This window comes from Rhinolophus hipposideros (genome assembly GCF_964194185.1).
Source record: "Rhinolophus hipposideros genome assembly, chromosome: 2".
NCBI classification, from domain to species: domain Eukaryota; kingdom Metazoa; phylum Chordata; class Mammalia; order Chiroptera; family Rhinolophidae; genus Rhinolophus; species Rhinolophus hipposideros.
The window spans coordinates 52,415,030-52,433,214 of record NC_138048.1 but is presented as its reverse complement, the minus strand read 5'-3'; the positions used below and the strand labels follow the sequence as shown (position 1 = coordinate 52,433,214).

Below are 18,185 nucleotides of genomic sequence, written 5' to 3'. Positions count from 1 at the left end.
CACAGTGTTTCTTAGTATTCCCCCTCCCTCCCTTTGGTAAGACTGGATGGCTAGAGTGAGCTGGAGTTAGTTATTTAACTTCCCCCAGGTCAGTTGGACTCCAGAAAAGCCCAGCAGGTTAGGCTCTGGTTAATAGTTTTTCCTGACGGCAGACTCTCTTGAGAAGAACAAAATACTCCTGTGTATTCCTTTTCCCTTCCTCCCGCCAGATGCACTAGGGGATTTTTTCCCCCTAATATTCTCTGTAAGACCAAATAGAAATCCAGGAGGTAAAATTTGGAAAACTAAGGAGTCCCTGGATGACAGGGTTCCCTGGAGTTTATGACTCAGAGTTGTCTACACTGAGCCTCCAGAAATTTGTCAATTGCGATTCAGGCTTCTCTGCCCCAGCAGTAGTTCCCACAGAGGTTTCTGCTGTGGTTAAGTTCTGATTCTCTGTATTCACTTGCCAGTCTCTCCAACTGAGGGGACCTCACCGCAGTTTGCCCTGTGACCTCCCTTATCTTAATGATCAAAGAAGAGTTGTTGTTTTTTCCAGTTTGTTCAGCTTTTTAGTTGTTGTTAGGACAGAGTCATGACTTCCAAGCTTCTTACATGCTTAACTAGAAACCTTCTATTAAGTACTTGGTTTTTTTTGTTGTTTTTTTTTTATAGTTTTATTTTATTTTATTTTATTTTTACATCCCTCACACCGTGAACCCCCTCCCCCCATCCACCACCACCCCGACCTCACACCGAGCCATCACATTATACACATAAAATTATAGTTGGCATTCATTAATGTCCAGCCTCTGGTGTACAATGCCATGACCAGGCATTCACGGCATCCCTGAGATGGTCTCCCAAACAGGACACGTCCATCGGACACCCAACAAAATCCGCAAACACTATTGAATAAGTTCCCCAAAGTAATTCTCAAAAAACCCTGAAGCCATCCTCTGGTCACCAGCCGCCCCCCAATCCCTTCACCCTTCCCCCCACCCCCAACCCCCTCCCCCCGCCCATCTAACAACTCTCGGTTTTTTGTGTCCCCAAAACTGTTTCTGGTTAGTTCATACACATATTCTTTTCTTTAGATTCCGCATATAAGTGAGATCATATGGTACTTGTATTTCTCTTTCTGACTTATTTCACTTAACATAATGTTCTCTAGATCCATCCATGTTGTTGCAAATGATAAGATTTCTTTCTTCTTTATGGCTGCATAATACTCCATTGTATAAATGTACCAAGGCTTCTTAATCCAGTCATCGACCAATGGGCATTTCGGTTGTTTCCATATCTTGGCTATTGTGTAAAGTGCTGCAATAAACATAGGAGTGCATACGGATTTTTGAATTGGAGTTTTGGATTTCTCCGGGTAGATGCCTAGGAGTGGAATTACTGGATCATAGGGTAGTTCTATCTTCAGATTCCTGAGATACCTCCATACTGTTTTCCATAGTGGCTGCACTAATCTGCAATCCCACCAACAGTTCACTAGCGTTCCCTTTTCTCCACATCCCCGCCAGCATTTGTTGTTTGTTGATTTATTGATGATAGCCATTTTGACTGGGATGAGGTGGTATCTCATTGTGGTTTTTATTTGCATTTCTCTGATGGTTAGTGAGGTTGAGCATTTCTTCATATGTCTTCTTGCCTTCTGTATGTCATTTTTAGAAAAATGTCTCCTCAAGTCCTGCCCATTTTTTAATTGGGTTGTTTGTTTTTTTGGAGTTGAGTTGAGTAAGTTTTTTATAGATTTGTGATATTAATCCCTTATCAGATATATCATTGGCAAATATCTTTTCCCATTCAGTAGGATCCCTTTTTGTTTTATTGATGGTTTCCTTTGCTGTGAAAAAACTTTTTAGTTTGATGTAATCCCACATGTTTATTTTTTCTCTTCCCTCGCGCGAGGGGATATATCAGTGAAAATCTTACTCCGGGTAATGTCCATGAAGTTTCTTCCTATATTTTCTTCAAGATAAGTACTTGGTTTTTATATGTTTGCTTTACTGAGCTGAATATCTGAACTAGTTTTTACCTGGAAACTTAAACTTGTCTAATTTTTTTTTACCTGATAAATAAATCTACTAAATTCTGTTATATAAATAAGGGAACATAAATTATGTTAACCATTAAATTAATAATTGAAAAATGTGGTACTGAATGGCTTGTTTTATTTTTCAAGTATTTTTCACTTTCTTTATTTTGAAGCTGCTTCTCAGCCTGTTGATAACCATGTTAGCCCATCTTCCTACTTGGGCCAGACACCAGCATCACCATCCAGATACTCACCTGTTTCAAAAGCAATGCTTGGAGATGATGAAATTACACGGTAAGGAACTGAACATTCATCCTTCTTACATAAAGCCAACTGTTAGATGGAGTTATAATCAGCCAAGTAAGATAGCCATAATTTTCAGGACTGAAAAATTTTATTGACAGATGATAAACGTAGACCTTAATTTTTTTCATTGGAGCACTCATTGAAGAGCCTGAAATGTAGAGAGATTTTATATTCCACGTGAATCACTATTCTTTATTTAATAATTGCTTTTTTTAAATGATAGGTAACTTATCCTTAGAAATTAGCTTAGGTAAAAGTTCACAATATATTTATTCATTCTTAAAACTAATTTTTCATATATTTTTAATATATACCATATGTTATGGCATTTATTTTCAGAATTATATTCATGTTCAGAATTCAACAAGTGGTATTTTCTTTGCTGTATATCTTTGATATTCTAACACCTAAAATTTACTTTCATCTAACATTACTAACCACACTAAAGTTTGTAGATTAACTTTCTTTTTAATCCCAAAGAACTCTTAACTGAATGGGAAAAAAATAAGTAAAAAATTATTTTAGATATTTTTCACATTATTCAATATAGTATTAAAACACTATGCATAGTTTGCTTTATAATACAAACCTTTATAATTTGTACAAGTATTTCATATTAATTACAGCATTTAACATTAAACATATGCTAATTAATGTCTGTTTTACTCATATATTTTGTATTAATTGCATTATTATTAGAATTATTATTTTTGAAACTTTGTAATTATAATTGTTATTTACTTGTCAGACTTCTTACTTTAGGCAGTAATTTCTTTAAGGTTATATAAGAATATTTGTCTTTGTCCTCTTCTTCAAGAGTTAGCCATATTGAGAACTTAATTTAATAGGTCTCAGTAATTATGTTTGGAAGAAATTTAGCAGAAAGAATAGTGTTTGTGATTGTGATACAAATTTTCAAAGCTGTTAGTCTTTAGGCTGTGCTTCTCTACTGATCATGCATGGTCTTTTTGTTGTTGTTTTCTAATAGTGCCTATTTATAGAAGTAAAGAGGAAAAATAGTTAATGGCTTATCTAATCTTTAATCTCTGCGTATTTTTTGAACTAAAAAATGTGTTATATTAGTATCCTGATTGTTGTTTCCCATCTTTTTACTATACATCATCTCTTGTTTAGAATATTGTATTGGACTTTGTAGTATTACACAACAGGTTTCTATAGTTTTCAACAGGTTTCTGTTTTCTGTAGTTTTCTGTGAAAATCAGGTCGTTGGTTACTAGATATGGCTTGCTAAAATGGTGTGTGTTTTATCACTCTCTTTTGGTAATTACAGTACTTTGCCCAGATAATGAAGTACAAAAACTTTTACCTTCCCATTAGAACTTCTCCACAGTATGACCCTAAGTAATCTTTCAGAGGTTATCTCACATTACCAATTTTACGAAAAAGAAAAGAAATCCCAACAGTTAGCAATTCTAAGGTTCATTTTTTTAACAGTTTTATTGAGATATGATACATATACCATACAGTTCACCCATTGAAAGTATACAACTCAGTGTTTTTTTATATATTGCATTAATGTTTTTAATTACAATAAAATATATATAACATCAAATTTGCTATTTTAACCATTTTCAAATGTGCGATTCTGTCGCATCCAATGCAACACAGGCAGTGAGGGTGCGAGAAGGGGTGGCTTTGGGTTAAGTTTTTAAGAAAGAAACATACAGATACTCAGAAGGCCAGGGGTTCTGAAAGACTGGAGCCCAGAACAAAGCCGACTGGAGGTTTTTATTGATAAGTATACAAGGGAGTAGCCGTGTTTTTGGCACGATCTGTGAGACTCACTTATCACGTTATATAGAAACAACCCAAACCAATTATGTTGATCTTCAAACAGCTGAAGCAGAAAGTCCTTGAGGTGAGGTATGCAACTCCTTTAAGGGACGTATATCACATGTCGAAATTGTTTCACAATGATGAGCAGAGAGAGTTTAATCTTATCACTCTCAAAACTTTTTTCCCAATTAGGTGAGAGGGAAAAGTCAGAGCCAGCAGCCGCTTTTCCCAGGCAGAGGCAAGGGGAGACAAGGCCCCTTCCCAAATCTTTCTAAGGCAGCTCATCAGGGGTCTCCATGGGTTTCCGCCTGGCTTGAGATGTCTTACCCCCCCTCCCCCTGTGGGGACTCTTACTTGTCATTGGCCGCAAACACTCTTTTGGAGACTAAATAGAGAGAAATATACAGTCCCAGAGATGCACAGTCTCACAGACTATTCTTTCCTTAAGGAAAGACATGGGGGGACAGTCTGCTAGGCTGCTGTGTGACAGTACAATTCACTGGCATTAGTTGTATTTATAATATTATACAACTATCACCACTATTTCCAAAACTTTTCATTACCTCAGACAAACTCTGTAACTATTAAGCAGTAATTCCCCATTTCCCTATCCTAGCCCCTGGTAACCTGCAGTCTACTTTGTGTCTCTATGAATTTGCCTGTTCCAGATTATTTATATAAGTAGAATCTTACAATACTTACCTTTTGTGTCTGGCTTCTTTCATTTAGCATGTTTTCAGGGTTTATCCATGTTGTAGCATGTATCAAAACTTCATTCCTTTTTAATGGCTGAATATTCTGTGTATATAAAGCATTTTGTTTTATCCATTCATCTGTTGATGGACACCTGGGTTGTGAATAATGCTGTGATAAACATTGTGAATAATGCTGTGATAAACATTAACATGAAAGTATTTACTACATCCTTGCTTTCAATTACTTTAGATATATACCTATCAGTGGAATTGCTGGGTCACATGGTAACTCGGTTTAAGTTTATGAGGAAGTACTTAACAGTTTTCTGTAGCAGGCACACCATTTTACAATTCCCCCATCAATATATGAGGGTTCCAATTTTTCCACATCCTCACCAATGCTTGTTTTTTCTGTTTTGTTTTATTTAATAGTCAGTGTAGTAGGTGGGAACCTTATCTCATTGTGATTTTGATGCATTTCCCTAATGACTAATGAATGATGTTGAACATCTTTTCGTGGGCTTATGTTATTTGAAAAATGAATTTATTTTCCTTTGGAAATACTGTTGGATTTCAGCAGGCTATTTTTTCATTATTATTTACTAATGTAAAATTATAATTCATACATATGTTTAAAGCATAATAAGAACCCTAAACCATGAGTCCACCATCTAACAAGGAAGTAAAACATCATCAACATAGTGAAACCTACCCTGTGCCCTGATCCTATGCTGTTTCTCCTATACTGCCCCACCAAGATAACTGCTTTCCTGAATTTTGGATTTATTATTCCTTTTTTTTTACATATATATTTGTGTATATAATTTTTCCTAAACAATGCATGATTTAGTTTTGCCGATTTTGACAAGAAAATATAATTTTATTAACCCTATAATTGAACTGGCAAAATTGATACCTATATATGACAAGAAAACATTTTAAGTTTTTTTTTTTTTTAAAGATTTTATTGGGGAAGGGGAACAGGACTTTATTGGGGAACAGTGTGTACTTCTAGGCCTTTTTTCCAAGTCAAGTTGTTGTCTTTTCAGTCTTAGTTGTGGAGGGCGCAGCTCAGCTCCAGGTCCAGTTGCCATTTCTAGTTGCAGGGGGCGGAGCCCACCATCCCTTACGGGACTCAAGGAATTGAACTGGCAACCTTGTGGTTGAGAGCCCACTGGCCCATGTGGGAATCGAACAGGCAGCCTTCGGAGTTAGGAGCACAGAGCTCCAACCGCCTGAGCCACCGGGCTGGCCCCAACATTTTAAGTTTTGAGTAGACAAATATTTAAGAAGATTAATTACACATTATATGGAAGGATCCCTAAAATTCATTTGTAAAAGTTATTTACTTCTGTTAAGCCTTTTGTTACCAATAGCTTTCTGTGATGTTTTAGAAAATTCAGATTAAATTTTAAAAATATTTAACAAATATGATACATTCTAATCCGAAGTGATATTCTGCATTTTATTACCTAAAATAATATGCCTCTGGAATTTTCATGGTCTTACCAGAGTATTTGAATGGTTTTCACACAACTATGTATAACTGGTAGCAAATGTGAAACATTAGTGGTAACATGTATTGTGATTTCAGAGATTTTAAATGGCGGGGTGGGGAGGGTTGCAAAAAGATGAATCTTAGAATGCATGAAAAGCAGAGGTGTGTAGGTAGGTAGATAGGTAGATAGATGGATGTGACTTAAGAAATAAAGATATTATTTTATATAAAACGTCTGGAGATGGGTAATTCCAATGTTTGTGTAGCAACCCTAGGTCCATAGTGTCTCTGCTTGGTCTTACCTTCATGATTGTAATATATTCAAACCAATAATGGGATTTTATTGTTCATTCTTTTGTGTGGGCGTTATTTTGAGTGAGGAGGGGAACAAATGTGCTTTGTCCTTGTTAGGGTCTGTTTTTCTTTGGGAAGTGACAGTAACATTTTCCCTCATTTTTTAGCGGCTAGCATAGTGTCACAGCCTCACCTTATTAGCAAAGGGGAAAGTAATTGCAATGGCCATCTTAGGTTAGTCATGATTCATCCCTTTGGAACTGGAAAAAGGACCTACTTTCACTAATGCAAAGGGATGTCTACCTTTTTACACCACCTAAGAAGTAGGGGCAGTGACTGCTTCATAGGTAATAAAATGTGTGCAACATCAACTTTTCATAAGTATATATATATATTTCCTGAATAGGCTCTTTATGTTATTATTTTTTAATTTCTATATTTTCTTCCTTTTGTTTTAGTTTCATGTCTGTTTTTTAACATGGGTTCTTGGGTTTTATATAAAATTAGGATTTTTTCCTTTTAATTTCTAAGCCTAATTTCTAGGCTTAGAAAGTATTTCTTTGCTCCACAGTTTGAAAACCTTTTATATTTCATTAAGCTTTCTTTATAGTTGGATAACATAAGAGTTATCAGTAGGGAATTCTCACTGTTAGAATGTCAAGTTCTGTATAAAATTTATAAGATAGTCAATATTTTTTTTATTTTTAGGGAACCTAGAAAAGTTGTTCTTCATCGTGGCTCAACGGGCCTTGGCTTCAACATTGTCGGAGGTGAAGATGGCGAAGGAATATTTATTTCCTTTATCTTGGCTGGAGGACCTGCTGATCTTAGTGGAGAGCTCAGAAAAGGAGATCGTATTATATCGGTAGGATATGTTAATCAAAATAATGTTTTTATTATTTTAACTATGACGTGTTAATTATTAAAACTTTTGGTGTTTACATCCTAAAGTTATGGCAGGTGTTTCAGTTATATTCTTACTATTTTACCGCTTAATTGTAGAATTATAGTGTTGTCAGAGAACGTATTCTGTATGATAGATTTTCTTTGGATGTTTGACTTATAAAGGGGTCAATCTATAAATGTCCTTGAAGGAGATATGTATTCTCTATTTGTTGACTGCAGAGTTCTGTATATGTTTATTAAGTCAACCTTGTTACACATTTAGTTGAGATCTTCTTTATATTTTAATATAAATTAAATTTATTTAACTTATTAAATAAATTATTATTTATTATTGAAAAAGATTTTTTAAGCTGTTTGAATATGATGATGGGATTGGCAGTTTGTCCTTGTAGCAATTTTTTTTTTCATTGTATGTTTGAAACTGTCACTAAATGCATCTAAGTTTAGAATTAGCATTTCTTCCTGGTGAGTTGAACTTTTTGATCATTATGTAATGAGCCTCTTTATAATGGTTTTTACCCTAGAAGCTATATTGCCTGATATTAATGTGATTATGCTAACTTTTTGCTTGATATTTGCCTTACCTTTCGCCACTTTATTTTCAGTTTGTGTGCTTTTGTGGTTATTACCCATAAAATTTTAGACTAAAGCTGATCAGTAGTTCTACTGTACTACCTAATGATACACAGACGTTGGGAAACTTGAATTCTAATTGTGCTGTGTCTAGTATTTTCTATTTCATTTTTATATCCCCCAAATTGAGTCATTTTTGTTTTTTTAATAGTTAATCCATATGTTCTGTAATTTTTTTGTTCATCTTGTATCTCATTTCTTCTGTTTCTCAGTAGGCCACTATGATTTGTTATATAGGACTCTTGTTCATTGTAGAAAATTTACCTTTTATGGCTCCCATCTTCCACTTGCTAGGAGAACTCCTTAGTCATTTTCACAAGCAAAAATGTCCCTCAAATATTCAAATGCACCATAGTGGGAGCCCTTGAATTATTCTTTAGCAATGATTTCTTTATGATAAATACATTTGGAGTTTGTCTAAAAATATATTTATTTTTCTCACTTGTAAATATAATTCAATGTAGAATTCTATGTTGATAGCTGTTGTCTCCAGTATTTTGAAGCGATTGCTTTATGCTGTCTGGCTTCTTTTGTTGCTATTTAACAAAATATCTGTCTGCATTGTCTTGTTTGTTTGTAGGTGATTTATTTTTCTCTCTGATTGCTGTTAAGACTCTTACTCTTTAGTGTACTACAGTTTCACTAAAATGTGTCTATGTCTAGCATTCTATTTATTTTGTTTGGGATTTATTATGCTTCTTGAATCAGAGAAGTCTTGTCTTTCATCGTTTCTGGAATCTTCTTAGCCATTCTCTTTTCAGATTTTGCATTTCCCACATTGTGTGTATTCTGTCCTCATGAACTACTATGAAAGGACATTATCATTTTGTTCTTCATATCTCTAAACCCCAGTTCATATTTATGAACTATGTCCTTGAACTTCATTTTAGTCAGATCTGTTTTCATGTTCATAAATTTTTTTCATCTTTGTCTAATCTTCTCTTTAAGCCAAAACTACTTTTTTAATTTCAAAGTACCATTTCGTTGCTGTAAGTTCTTTCAGGTTCTTTTTCTAATCTGCCTTGGTAGTTTTTATGGGTCTTGATTACATACAGTTTCTTATATTCTTTTAGGTTTTTTTAAAACCTATTTATTTTATAGTCTAGAAATAATAGTTCTATTTTCTGAAGTTTGTAGGTATCTAATACATGCTATTTTATGGTGATTTGTGCTAAATCATTTTCTGATGTTCTAAATTTTGCATTTTGAGCTTATTTTCTTTTTTTTTTAATTAAATTTATTGGGGTGACAATTGTTAGTAAATTTACATAGATTTCAGGTGTACAATTCTGTATTACATCGTCCATAAATCCCATTGTGTGTTCACCACCCAGAGTCAGTTCTCCTTCCATCACCATATATTTGATCCCCTTTACCCTCATCTCCCTCCCCCCACCCCGCTTACCCTCTGGTAACCACTAAACTATTGTCTGTGTCTATGAGTTTTTGTTTCTCATTTGTTTGTCTTGTTCTTTTTGGTTTATATACCACATATCAGTGAAATCATAGGGTTCTCTGCTTTTTCTGTCTGACTTATTTCACTTAGCATTATACTTTCAAGATCCATCCACGTTGTCACAAATGCTCCTATATCATCTTTCCTTAACACCGAATAGTATTCCATTGTGTATATGTACCACAACTTCTTTATCCATTCATCTATCGAAGGACATTTTGGTTGTTTCCATGTCTTGGCCACCGTAAACAAAGCTGCAATGAACATTGGCGTACACGTGTCTCTCTAGAGAAATGCTTTTATATTTCTGGGGTAGATACCCAGGAGAGCGATTGCTGGGTCATATGGTAATTCTATTCGTAATTTCTTGAGGAACCTCCACACTGCCTTCCATAGCGGCTGCACCAGTCTGCATTCCCACCAACAGTGTATGAGAGTTCCTTTTTCTCCACAGCCTCTTCAACACTTGTTACTATTTGTTTTGTTGATGAAAGCCATTCTGACGGGTGAGGTGATATCTCATTGTGGTTTTCATTTGCATTTCTCTGATGATTAGCGATGTTGAGCATTTTTTCATATGTCTATTTGCCATCTGTATGTCCTCTTTGGAGAAATGTCTCTTCAGGTCCTCTGTCCATTTTTCAATTGGGTTGTTTGTTTTTTTGTTGTTGAGTTTCATGAGTTCCTTGTATATTTTGGATATTAGCCCCTTATCAGAGGAACTGTTTGCGAAAATCTTCTCCCATTCAGTTGGTTGCCTCATTATTTTGTCAATAGTTTCTTTTGCTGTGCAGAAGCTTTTCAGTTTCATATAATCCCATTCGTTTATTTTAGTTTTTATTTCCGTTGCCTTTGGAGTCAAATTCATAAAATGCTCTTTGAACCCAAGGTCCGTAAGTTTAGTACCTATGTTTTCTTCAATGCAGTTTATTGTGTCAGGTCTTATGCTTAAGTCTTTGATCCATTTTGAATTAATTTTGGTACATGGTGACAGATAGCAGTCCAGTTTCATTCTTTTGCACGTAGCTATCCAATTCTGCCAGCACCATTTATTGAAGAGGCTGTCTTTCCTCCATTGTATGTTTTTAACTATTTTGAGCTTATTTTCAATACTACTTTATTTACTTTGTATACCTGAATTGTGCTGCCTGAATTGGGCAGTAGTATTCTTCCAAAAATAGTTTACATTGTTTGTTGTAGATACAAGAATATCATTCTCATCATAATTTTTCCAGTGAGGAAATTGAAGTTTAGAGGTTAATTTGCCCATAATAGCTAATGATAGCTAATAAATGGTATACCCATGATTTACCTTAACCACTATATTATGCTATGCTGTTTTGTTTTTAATTTAAATGTTTAGGTAACGCTTTGGAATTTTAAGATCTGAGATATAGAAACACACCTATATCCTGGGTCAGCATTGCTATTCAATATTTATGATTATTTTAAATAATTTCTTATAAATTAAATGAGGCCTTTCCAACTATAAAATATAAAGAAAATATTTCTAAAGCTGAAGATTTATGTTGCTGGAACATGATAGGAAAAGCATTCAAAAATGTACATTGCATCTTTTATGCAGTTTTCAAAAGTAAATTCTTCTTGCCACCTAACCCTTTTCTATATATACTTAGATCAACATATTAATAACATTCCTGCAGTCTTTCCTTTTGGGGATCCTTTATAATTGAAGATAGACTGAATCCAGTGCAGAAAGAGAGTGATTTATCATTTACCAAAAAAGGTAGAACTCTATTTTTGTTTTAGTTCTGAGATCATGGTATTACCAACTGCTATTTGAATGAAAATCTTGGGCATTTGAGTCTTCAACTATGCAGTAGTACTTGATTAATGATTTTAGTACTACAATCAGAGAAAATAAAGGAAATTAATAATATATGGTACAATTAAAGGGAAACTGCATTTATATACTTAAGGCTACAGCAACTGAAACAGCATAGTACTACCCAAGAATAATAATTATTGAAGCAGATTTGTAAAGCTAAATATACCCTAGTTACAGTATTAAAATGTAGAAGTCTCAAAAGACCGTGATTCTTACTCTAAAAACCAAAACAATCTGAGTAAGTTTAGAAAAACTAAACCTGTGGCTGGTTAGCTCATTTGGTTAGACTGCAATGCTAATAACACCAAGGTTGCCAATTTGATCCCCACATGGGCCACTGTGAGCTGAGCCCTCCTTAAATAAGTAAATAAATAAAATGTAAAAGAAAAACTAAACCCATCAGAGAACTGAGGATTCAAAGTGAACTAACTTTCAGATAGTAACTAGCCCTTCATAGAAGAGAAGATACCCATGGCAGCTATTCCTTGGTAGATTGGGTAGGAGAAAGAAAAGGAACAGGAAACGATAGAGAGAAACCAGCCAAAACTTTACCCAATAGGCAATGGTCTTAGTGGACTAGTGAAACTGATAAAAATTCTGGGAAGCTACAGAGTAAGTCTACAACTACCTGCCATTTCTTTCTCATAGGTCTTCACTGAGTGCTCAAAATAAATATACCAGATACGAACTGAGGGAAAATTATTCGTGAGTGATACAGGGCATTCCCAAATACAAGGCACCTGCCCTATAAATGTAGGAGACCTTGGGGAGAAGATCTGTGAAAACCAACCCCTGGAACTCTACTTTGAGCTGCTAAGGGATGAGAGTTGGGCAGGAGAACTGAGAAAAAGCCCTCTGAGGCGGTGTGAACAGAAATATCTCCAAAACACAGCAAGCCTTAGGCAGGTCTAGAGAACCAAGAGAAGTTACCAGCAATCCACAAATCTGGCAGCAGGGTTATAAAGCAGAGAGTTTTTAAAGTCAGTGTTTCACCTATAAAACAAAGAAATCTTGGGAATCTCACCAATGCTCACACTATAAGTCCTTCAGAAGGAAAAGTCTTAATTCTGCTCTCAAAACATTTGAAACTGAGCTTAATTAAAGCTACAATCAAATCCAGTTGCAGCACAACTGTAGATTATATCGATGTAGCTCCCCCACTCGTAGCCTGACACAAGGGTTGTTCCCTATTCTGGAGTTAAATATTGTTTCTTTCAGCCTCCACTGTTATTTTATCCAAAGTGTCTACTTTACAATTGAAAATTACAAAACATGCACACACAAAAAGAAAGAAAATGAAATTAGTTATCAAGACAGAAAGCAGTCAATAGAAGTAAAAGGAAAGAATGGCTCAGATGTTGGATTTATCAAACAGGGACTTTAAAATAATCATGATAAAATCATGATGATGATAAAAAATGCTAAAGGGTATAAAGTAAAGGTAGACAATATGGATGAAAAAGATTGGAGATGTTTGGCAAAAAGAAATTACAAAAAAAATCATATGGAATTGCTAGAAATAAAAGTATTATCACAAATGAAAATTTTATTTGAAAGGCTTACCATGCCTCTGGAATCAGCAGAGGAAAGAATCATTGAGCTTTAACGTAAGTCAAAAAAAGTTTCCAAACTGAAACATAAAACAAGAGGTGGGAGGAAGATTGGGATGAAAGAGCATACCAGATCATCCGAGGTCTATGGAACAATGTCAGACAATCTAATAAAGAGTAGACAGAATCATTGAAGACATAATGACAAAGAACTTTCCAAAACTGATGAAAGATACATGAAATAACAATACAGATGACAGCTGACTTCTCACTAGAAATATTAGAAGACATAAAGCAATTGAACGACATTTTTTAAGTGCTGAAAGAAAAAACTATCAACCTAGAATCCTATATTCAGTGAAATTGTTCATCAGAAATGAAGTTTAAATAAAGACAGCAAATTAGAGAATTTGTCTCTGGCAGACCTACCACAAAAACTGGAAGAAATTGCTCTGGTTAAAAAGAAATTATACTTGATGGAACTTCAGATCTGCAGAAAGAAATTAAGAACAACAGAAACAGTAAATATAAAAGATACATTTTTAAATTTAAAAAAAAATCATTGTAAGACTGTTGGCTGTTTAAAATAAAATAAAAATTACAATGTATTGTGGGATTATGACATATGTAGAGGTAAGGGCCACTAGTAGAGCCCAAATTGGAAGGGAAGATGGAATTATATTGTTTCTTATATAGTTTATGAAGTGGTATAAAATTATTTGAAAGTAGACTGTGATAACTTATACTTACATGTTATAATCTCTAGAGGAAGCACTAAAAATACTATAAAGAGGTCTCATTTTAAAAAGTCAGTACAGGAGATAAAATGAAATATGGAAAAAATGCATGTTTCTTACAAAGTCAGGAAAGAAGAAAGACCAAGTACATAAAAGCAATACCAAGAGGTTGAAATCCAACTACATTAATATCTATATTACACTTAATATTCCAATTAAGTGGCAGAAATTGTCGGCTTGGTTCAAAAAAACCAAGACCCAACTATATACTCTATCAGAAAGATTCAGTTTAAATATGAAGACTCATAAGTTGTAAGTAAAAGAGTGGAAGTACACCATGCAGAAGATGTAAACAACATGCAGAAGATGATGTAACTATATTCCTATGAGACAAAATAGACTTTGAGGCAAATCGTGTTATTGATAGATTTCAAAATGGTAGAGCATAATTTTAGCAAGAAGACATAATAGTCCTTAATGTGCATGTATCTAATAATCTTTTCAAAATACATGAAGCCGAGATTCCCAGGACTAAGGAGAAAAACGGACAAATCTATAGTCAGAGTTGAGGATTTAAACACCCTCTTCTATAATTGGTAGAATAAGTAGATAAAAGAAGACGAAAATAACTTTGGTTCTTACCAATCATCATGTACAAAATTTAGCTTGAAATGGATCATAGAACTAAAACTTCTAGAAGAAAACATAAGAAAATCTTAGTGAACTAGAATTAGGCAAAGATTTCTTAAATAGGACCAAGGGGCCAAGTCAGTTCAATGGCGAAGCAAAAATCTTAATAAATGATGTTGAAACAACTGGATATCTGTATGGAAAAACATGAACTTCAATCCAGTCTTACTGCAGACATAAAAATTAATTCTAGATGGACTATAAATCTAAATGTAATGCCCAAAACCATAATCCTCCTAGAAGAGAACATGGGAGGATATCTTTGCAACTCTAGGGTAGACAACAGTTTCTGGGCAAGATACTTAAAGTACTAACCATAAAAAAGGTGTCATTGGGCCGGCCCATGGCTCAGGCCATTAGAGCTCCATGCTCCTAACTCTGAAGGCTGCTGGTTCGATTCCCACATGGGCCAGTGGGCTCTCAACCACAAGGTTGCCAGTTCGATTCCTCGAGTCCCTCAAGGGATGGTAGACAGCGCCCCCTGCAACTAAGATTGAACACGGCACCTTGAGCTGAGCTGCCGTGGAGCTTCCGGATGGCTCAGTTGGTTGGAGCGCATCCTCTTAACCACAAGGTTGCCGGTTCAACTCCCGCAAGGGATGGTGGGCTGTGCCCCATGCAAATAGAAATGGCAACTGGACCTGGAGCTGAGCTGTGCCCTCCACAACTAAGATTGAAAGGACAATAACTTGACTTGGAAAAATGTCCTGGAAGTACACACTGTTCCCCAATAAAGTCCTGTACCCCTTCCCCAATAAAAAAGTGTCATTAAGAAATCAAATAAGGAAGCCACACGGTGGAAAAAAGTATTCTCAGTATCTAGTATTTTTAACAAAATACATGTATCCAGAATATATAAACATTTCCCACAAATCACCAATAAAAAGATGAGCAACACAATTTCAAAATAAGCAAAAGACTTAAATATTTCAGAAAACAAGATAAATGGATGGCTTATAAGCCCATGAAAATGTGCTTAATATTGAGCATCAGGGTAATACATAAAACACAATGAGTAAAGGGGGTTGGAGGAATTTGGGTGGGAGCAATGTAACTTTTCTATCTCTTAATTGTGGCAGTTGCTACACAGCATACAAAATTTTCAAAACACTTAACTGTAAACTAAAAAAGATTAATTAATTGAATGTAAATTATGCCTAAATAAAAACAGATTTTTTAAAAGTCATAATAAAGTACCATATCCCACCCAGTTGAATGGTTTTTAAAAAAAACTAATGACAACACTGGTGAGACATGGAGTAATTGTAACTTTCATTCATTAGTGACAGGTGTATAAAATTATATAATCACTACAAGAACTTTTGGGTAAGTTTTTAAGAATTAAACATATATCTAATCTTATCACCCAGATTTTATCCAAGAAATCACATGTCTACAAAAACAGTTTAACAACAGTGTTATTCATAATAATTCAGATCTGGAAATCATTCAAGTGTTCATCAACAGTAAAATAGCTAAATAAATTGTGGTATGTTTATACAATATGCTATTCAGCAATAAACAATAACAAACTACTGAAACTCAAAACAACATAGATGACACTGAAATACATCGTGTTGAGTAAGACAAAACACACCACAGAATTATATCTTTATATCTATATGATGCTAATTACATGATGATCGTGAACAGGCAACACTAGCTTGTATTGATAGAAGTCAGAAAGTTGGTTGCTAGTAATTGTACTGTAAAGAGACACAATGGAAATTTCTGGTTTGGTTAATAGTAAAGATAAATATCTTGTTTGGAGTTTTGATTTCATGGGTATATGGAGTTGTTCAAAATTCTTCCAACTGAACTGTTCAAATTTGTACATTTTATAGCTTGTAAATTACACTGTAATTTAAATTTTGTAAGTAATTTATAGTAAGGTAAGGACAAATTAGTGGTAAGGAATGGATTTTAAAAATATAGATGTTGGATGAATTAACTAGTTCTTGAAGGAGATAGAATTAGCTTAGAGCCTCAGTTCATACTTTGTATCAAAACAAATTTTCAATTGGCTTAGGGTTACATGTAAAAAACTCAAAGCAAAAATAGATGTTTTTTTTAACCTTCCATGTGGGACCAGTTTATATGGATCACTGACACACTTCTAGATTATTATGTTAGACTGACCAACAAAAACCTGGCTCACCAAGAGCTTTCCCAGTTTTAGCACTGAAAGCCCTATGTCTGGAAACACCTTTAGTCTCGATTTTAAAACTGTAGTAAGTCCCAGTGTAGCCAGTTGTTCAAACTAATCTGAGTGTAAGTTAAGTACAGCCTTATGTTTGGCAGTAATGCATCAATAAACTTAAATTGTAATGCTTACGAAGCTGCTCTAGGGAAATACGAGAGCAGTGGGATAAACCTTAGGAACAAGAGAAAAACATGCGAAAAGATACGCAAAACTAAATAAACCCTGGAACAAACTTATTTAAATATCCCCATTAAATAAAATTTAGCTGTTCTCAATCTTCAGCTTGTATCAGTACAACCTTGAAGTTAAAAGACAGATTCCTACACTCCCATCCCCAAAGTTTCTGATTCAGTAATACTTGGATAGGACCTGAAATTTTGTATTTCTAACAAGTTTCCATGAGATACTGATGTTGCTGCTCCTGGGACCACACTTTGTGAACCACTGTTCTAAAGACATCCCTGTTGTTGTTTTTAATGATAACCCACATTACTAAGAAAGTATAAGCAGGTTATTTGGGAAAGCAAGGAAATAAATAATAGGCTTTATAAAATATTTCCTTTGACATGTTTAATTTTGTTGAAGAAAGAAGTTTTTGAAATCAAGATCTATTATATATGCAGAATACCACATTTTTCAATATGGTATAAATGAGGTGTTACTGTTTTTTCCAATGATACCAAACATAAGGAGAAAATAGTTGATAATCACTGAAAATTTAGAATGATGGAATCTTAGAATCAAAAGTGACCCAAAAGATTCAACAGAAATTCTCTACTCCATAAAAGCAGTGAGAAAAGTTGCCATCATTGTCAGAATAAACTTTTTCAGAACTCTGGGAATCACCCAAAAGTTTGCATCAATTCTGGAAGTGTTTATTCAAGAAAAATAGTGGAATCTCCATAAGAATGAGCTTTGTGGAGCTTTAACATGCCTAAGTTCCATCCTCTGCTCTCTAGTACTACATTAACCTTGAAAAATAGCCCACCTCTGTAGTGAAAACCGATATCCTGACAGCCACTAGAAAGAGCAGAATGGGGGTGGAACTTTCAGAGCCTCTTTCCAAGAGAACTGTCTGGTGGTTCTTGGAACACCCTGTTTGCAAGGCTCTGTATTTGACCTGATTCAGAGTTCCACCAGTGTAAAAAGCCTATCAAAACAATTACAGACACATTATGGCTGCTTGAGACATTGGATAACAGTTGGGGTAAACAGTAGGCTAATCAAAAAGCTTAATAGGAAAAACGGGAATAAGAGCTCCCTGGGGCCTCTGAAAAACTCTGACATATTCCTTGGAATCTGAGAGGACACATGCATGTCCTAGACTGTGTGCATGCTCCAGAGAGACCTAAAAAGGACCTAAATACTCACCTCTGGCTGACCATGAGGCTTTGTGCAAGCAGGAAGTGTAGATTAAAGCAGAGTTATCAATTAATTGCCTAGCTGAGTGTTGACAACATTACCCAACATTCACACAAAGCCGTCAGCAAAGAGTCCAGACATTTAAAGAAATCTCTGTCCAATGATTAACTGACTACTAAGCCA

General features: G+C 34.8%; 1 protein-coding gene across 22 annotated transcripts in view; it reads left to right on the top strand.

Moving 5' to 3' along the window:
* The window catches only part of DLG1 (discs large MAGUK scaffold protein 1), a 247,770-nt gene that overhangs the window by 165,647 nt on the left and 63,938 nt on the right, over positions 1-18,185 (top strand). For all 22 annotated transcript variants that reach the window (XM_081073459.1, XM_081073475.1, XM_081073468.1 and 19 more), the window contains 2 exons: positions 2,200-2,320; positions 7,325-7,481. In XM_081073459.1, the coding sequence (XP_080929585.1) occupies positions 2,200-2,320; positions 7,325-7,481 (278 nt within the window). The remainder of the gene's footprint in view (positions 1-2,199; positions 2,321-7,324; positions 7,482-18,185) is intronic.